A 6,571-nucleotide genomic window follows, 5' to 3' on the forward strand; every position below is an offset into this window, starting at 1 on the left:
TATCTTAATGTAGTCTACTTCTGTGCCAAGTTATATTGAAATCAAACGAAAACTGTAGGAAGAGTAGCATTTTGAAAGTATTTCACGGAAATTTCTATTTTTAGTAACCATGACAACACCATTCACAAAAAAAACAACAACCAGAAATACATATGATGTATCCCAGTGTATTCTAACTGTGTGCCAAATTAGATTGAAATCAGACCAAAATTGTAGGAGGAGTAATGTTTTATGGAAATTTCACAAAAATTTCTATTTTAAGTAACCATGGCAACACTGTTCATCGAATTCAAAAACCGATGCATTAAGTTATGTATCTTAGTATAATCTTCTTGTATGCCTAATTTATTAAATGTAGATTAAAACTGTAGCAGGAGTAGCATTTTAAAGGAATTTCACAGAAATTTCTATTTTTAGTAACCATGGCAACACTGTTCATCGAATTCAAAAACCGATGCATTAAGTTATGTATCTTAGTATAATCTTCTTGTATGCCTAATTTATTAAATGTAGATTAAAACTGTAGCAGGAGTAGCATTTTAAAGGAATTTCACAGAAATTTCTATTTTTAGTAACCATGGCAACATCGTCAATCGAAATCAAAAACCGATGCACTAAATTATGTATCTTAGTGTAGTCTACTTGTGTGCCAAGTTATATTGAAATCAGACCAAAACTGTAGGAGGAGTAGCGTTTTAAATGAATTTCATAGAAATTTCTATTTTTAGTAACCATGGCAACACCGTCAATCAAAATCAAAAACCGATGCACTAAATTATGTATCTTAGTGTAGTCTACTTCTGTGCCAAGTTATATTGAAATCAGACCAAAACTGTAGGAGGAGAAGCATTTTAAAGGAATTTCACAGAAATTGCTATTTTTAGTAACCATGGCAATACCGTCCATCAAAATCAAAAACCGATGCACTAAATTATGCATCTTAGTGTAGTCTACTTGTGTGCCAAGTTATATTGAAATCGGACCAAAACTGTAGGAGGAGTAGCGTTTTAAAGGAATTTCACAGAAATTTCTATTTTTAGTAACCATGGCAACATCGTCAATCGAAATCAAAAACCGATGCACTAAATTATGTATCATAGTGTACTCCACTTCTGTGCCAAGTTATATTGAAATCAGACCAAAACTGTAGGAGGAGTAGCGTTTTAAAGGAATTTCACAGAAATTGCTATTTTTAGTAACCATGGCAACACCGTCCATCGAAATCAAAAACCGATGCACTAAATTATGTATCTTAGTGTAGTCTACTTGTGTGCCAAGTTATATTGAAATCGGACCAAAACTGTAGGAGGAGTAGCGTTTTGAAAAATTGTTTACAGACAGACGGACAGACAGACAGACAGACAGACGGACGGACGGACGACAGACACATTACTATCGCATAAGCTCTTCTGGTCTCTGACCAGTAGAGCTAAAAATAAAACCCACCCACCTGCCCCAATTTTTTAGCAAATTACGATGAGAATCTAAATTTTAAATTTATGTGGCCTAATGGTAACATGATTGTAATTTCACATATTTATAAAAGTTTGAGACAATGCAAGCTAGAAATATAAATCTTGATGCCATTTGCATTTGCTATATGTATGATACAGAGTTTGATGGGTGGAATTATTGACAAACAAGAAACAAAAATCAGTTCAGTATTGAAAAGTTTACAGGGGGGTTGTGGGTTGTTGAATTTTAAACTACCTGATGATGCTTTCATATCAATACAAATGGGTTTGCTGTTCTTGAGCAGAAGATTTTTCCCATATATTCATTTGTAAAAATTTGATCCCCCATTGTGGCCCCACCCTATCCCCGGGGGCCCTCATTTAAACAAATTTCATTCTACACTACTCAAGGATGCCTCCATATCAATTTGACTAATCATGGCTTTTCTGTTCTTGAGAAATAGATTTTTTCCTAAAAATTCCTCTGTAAACTTTGATCACTCATTGTGGCCCCACCCTACTTCTGAGGGTCATGATTTGAACAAACTTGAATCTACACTATCTGAGGATGCTTCCATAGAAATATGACCAATCATGGCTTTGCTATTCTTAAGAAGATTTTTATTTAAAGATATTTTCCTATATATTTCTATGTAAAACTTTGATCCCCCATTGTGGCCCCACCCTATCCCAAGGGGTCATGATTTGAAGTTTCCACATAAGTTTCATCTTTCCTGGCCCTGTGGTTCTTGAGAAGAAGATTTTTAAATGATGCCATTAAATTTTCATGAATTCCTAATTATCTCCCCTTGAAAGAGGGCGTGGCCCTTCATTTGAACAAACTTTGTGGCAAGTTTGGTTGAATTTGGCCAAGTGGTTCTTAAGAAGAAGTCAAAAATGTGAAAAGTTTACAGACAGACGGACGCCGGACAAAATGTGATCAGAAAAGCTCACTTGAGCCTTTAGCTCAGGTGAGCTAAAAATGGGAAAATTGTCATTTTTGTCAAAATTACAAATATCATCAATATTTCCATGTTTACAGTAACTGAACGAAGATTTCCTCCAAGAATAGCATCTGGCATGAACATTATACAAAATTGATAACCATGCTCCCCTCCATCAATTTTCTGGAGCATAAAGGAGAAACAGCGTAGTACCTTGAATTATAGCACTAAATCATGAAGTGATCTGAAGACTTACCCTTCATCTGTTTCATTGATGATATCACAAACTTCCATCAAAACCATCCAGTTTTCTGATGCTTGTGTTCCATCTGTGCCTCTCTCTACACAAAATTAAAATAGGACTACTGCACATAACATGCTTACTACTGAAACACGTTAATATCATAAGAGGTGAGGATATCATTTCACTCAGATATCTATTCATGTCATTTATGCAGTTTCCTCCGGCATCAAGAATGAGACAATAAAATCATTTGCAGTGAAAAAGTTGTCAAAGAAGAATTTAAAGGTGCTTAGACACAGATTTGAAGTTAATATTTTCTCAAATTTTCTGTATAATATCACGACTTATATATTGCAATAGCATTTCACACGAAAATATAATTAAAAACTTATTTTATCTAGAAATTATTGGAACTACGAATTCCTAGACGCGTTTGATTAACACATCATTGCACTTTCACAAATTTTATCTTTATCCTTAATATTTAAGAAAAGAAGCGATTTTGTTGTGTATTATTGAAAAACATTACATCTATAATTAAGAAAATTCAGAGTTGAAATGTGCGAAAGCAAACCCTCTCACTAATATCGTCAGCCCGTGCTCAGTGTTGTGTACAGAATTTAACAAATTGAATACACCCGTGAAACGTAAACTGTTCTTTTAAACAGGGCACGAGCTCTGTTATTGTTAATGTTTACGATTCACTGGGTGTGTTCAATTGTTAAAGTCTGCACACACCACTGAGCACGGACTGACAATACTGTGAGTGGGTTTTGCTTTCGAACATTTCTACTCTGAATTTTCTGGATTATAGTTTTAATATTTTTCATTAATACACATCAAAATTGCCATTTTTCTTAAGTATTAAGAATAAAATTAAAATTTGTGAAAGTGCAAGGATGTGTCAATCAAACGCGTCCAGAAATTTGAAGTTTCAATAACTTCGAGATGAAATAAGATTTTTATTTTATTTTAGTATGAAATGCTATAGCCACATATAAGTCATGAAATTATATAGAAAATTTGAGAAAATATTAACTTCAAATCTGTGTCCAAGCACCTTTAAGTGCAGTTGTCTCTGAAAGTAGAAAGTTTTGAAGTTGAGTCTGCTTAAGAAAATTCCCTTGGCAGAGTATCCAAAATTCCAAACTACCATGATTCCTTGTAATTATCAAAGAATGCATTAATTATTTGACATTTTAATTTCTTACTGAGAACCAAATAAAGAAAATTACTGTGTCTTCTTGAAAAAACAAAACAAAGAAATACTTGTTGCACTCCATCAGAAAATGCAACTGACAAATGAATTTGGAATCAATCTCAAAAATATCAAGTTTTAATGAAATAATAAACAAACATCTATTTCCAACTTCAAGAAAATACAATCTGCTTCTAGGGAATAATAATCTCTTCATGTAAACCCACACTTCCAAGAGGATAAAGAAATATCATTTGTCTACACAGACTGCTTGGAACTTTCGACCATTTGATTTGTATGAGTTGGATTCCAAGATAGAAATGTAGAAAGGTGTGCTTTTGTGACATCCATAGGAACATGCTGTGGTCCCCTTGGCGGTCACACCAATGACACCATTCAACATATTATTAATAGCAGGTTAAAGTGCAGAGACCATGTAAACTTAACAATTTTGCCAGCTTAGCTGATGTACAACTGTATCTACAATTTTCCAAGCTGACTCAATGTCAAATGCTTCAATTATATCCTCCATCCTGGTGTTACCTTATGGTGTAACTTTCATACTTATGAAGATCTATCTGTTTCGGCTACATTATATACTTATTGCTTCGTGAACAGTACATAAAAGATTATTCTAAGTTTACATCATTATCATGCAATCAATGGCATTGCATTTACTGGCCTTCCAGTGTGTTAATCTATCCCTCTAACATTGTTTGAGTAGGTTTACTCCTTGCATATCTTCAGACTTACGACAAACTAAATATACATGCTACGAAATATGGATGTTGACATCCCTAGATGCCTACCAATCAACTGTCCAACTTGCGTCGCAAGAGGATTTCCATGTCCGAAGAGAGCAGCCATTTTCAGGTAAATAACAATATGACGTCACACCCTTATTGACCCACTTCTTGGTGAGTCAGACGCTTGTGATCTTCCCATGGTGTAGGTATATTTACCACCAAGGCCAGCGCTGTACACCGATTGGTGAATAAAATATCAAATTTGCAACATAAGTATGAATACAAACCCAGGTGACATATCCCGTAATGTTTTTATTTTACAAAACACTGACTATAGGCTAATTTATTTATAGATGAATCCGAGAAAGAGGAGGGAAAAAAAGCCAAGAGGCTCATGGGCAACAATGCTCACTTGAGTAACTTCACCAGCAGATTCTTTTCCTATATATATATAAACATGCACCTATATAAAATTTACATATTATTACAAGGGGTCATGATTACAGCAAATTTGAACCTATATGTCCATGACACGGGAATGCTTATATATATAACTAATCATGGCTTTGATATTGCTGTTCTTTAGAAGATTTTCTCTATGTATTCGATTTCAATTTCACATTGTGGACCCACCCCATCCTCTGGGTCATGATTTGAACAAAGGAGATGGGCGTGTTTGGCGTGTGATCTGCAGGAATTATGTGTACGAAACGTTTATAGTTTAAATGACCACGATTTGGTTGTCCGACCACAGCTGGACAGGCTTTACGAAGCTACACACATGGGAAAATGTTATATTAAGTTTGAAATAACATGTCAAATTGTAATATTTAGGTCCGCTTATCTTAATAATCAAACTTTAACATAGTAATGCTTCGCATAAATAATAAACACCTACAAGATAATAATTACAAGTACATGTGTATATTAAAGTATCAGTAGGTTGGAAGAATTGTTTTCTCTCTCGGTGCAACAGAACCAGAATTCATCCATTTTAAAATAAAAAAGTACAAAAAAATTAAACTGACAAAAGAATTGATTGCTTACATTAAAAAATATTAACGCTCCATGCGAGGATCGAACAGGCAAAAATTTGACTCCATTCCATTGCACTTATTACTGAGCTATCATCGATACACATACAACTTGGCTTTTAAAACGACAATATGAATTATTAAGCACCGCATTTACACATTGGAATTTTTTTGGAAAAAGTTCATTTTTTATGGTCTCTGGGTCTCCTCTCCATTTTTTATTTATTTATTTTTATTTTTTATTTTATTTTTTTTTTTTTTACAAATGATTGTTTGTTTCTTTGAATTAGAATGCATACAAATAACGTTTGAAAATCATGGAAAGATGACCCAGAGATAGCAAATTTTTTAGAAAAACGTGTTTTAAAATGTGACATTTTGTACCAAATGAATCATCTAGCCTATTTTCAAGTTATATTTTAGCAAATCAAAATACAATTTCGGGAAAATATTTCCCTATCCTATTTCACAGAAACCCAAATGATCAAAAGAATGCTCAAATTTCGTGTGATAAATAGATCAATTCACTTTTCAAGTGCGCCCATATTCCTGCCGAATGCCAATCAAAGCGCCCTCGTTCTTTGAATCTACACTTCCTGTGGTTTCTTTGTATGAATATATTCCTATCATGGTTTTAAAAATTGTTTTTCTTTGAGAAGGAGATTTTTAAAAAAGAGTTCTATGTGTAAAACATTGATCGCCTATTGTGGCCCCTCCCTACCTCCAGAGGTCATGATTTGAATAAACTTGAATTTACATGACTTGTAAATACTGTACGACAGTATGACTACACAGGTGCTTGTGGTCAGGACCCCCCCCCCCAATAAAAAAAAATCAACGCTGGGGCCTGTTGAATATTTTTTCACAAATTATATTTATTACACTTATTTATTATGCATACCTAGGAAAATTCGGGAATCCCCCAAACTATAATCGTTCCACAAAAAAATA

The 6,571-nt window shown here is 33.9% G+C and overlaps 1 protein-coding gene across 4 annotated transcripts in view; it reads right to left on the reverse strand.

The window, feature by feature from the left end:
- LOC133199602 (TOM1-like protein 2) overlaps window positions 1-4,799 on the reverse strand; it is a 70,068-nt gene extending 65,269 nt beyond the window's left edge. For 3 of the 4 annotated variants that reach the window (XM_061335442.1, XM_061335443.1, XM_061335441.1), the window contains exons 1-2: window positions 4,650-4,799; window positions 2,655-2,739 (exon numbers count right to left, since the gene is read on the reverse strand). In XM_061335442.1, coding sequence (XP_061191426.1) covers window positions 2,655-2,739; window positions 4,650-4,707 — 143 coding nt within the window. In that variant the 5' untranslated portion in view covers window positions 4,708-4,799. The remainder of the gene's footprint in view (window positions 1-2,654; window positions 2,740-4,649) is intronic. The other variant, XM_061335444.1, reaches the window with a different exon arrangement.
- Window positions 4,800-6,571: the final 1,772 nt, after the last annotated feature.

Source organism: Saccostrea echinata, unplaced genomic scaffold (assembly GCF_033153115.1).
Source record: "Saccostrea echinata isolate AGI-Se365-2 ecotype Australia unplaced genomic scaffold, CSIRO_AGI_Sech_v1 ptg000034l, whole genome shotgun sequence".
NCBI lineage: Eukaryota > Metazoa > Mollusca > Bivalvia > Ostreida > Ostreidae > Saccostrea > Saccostrea echinata.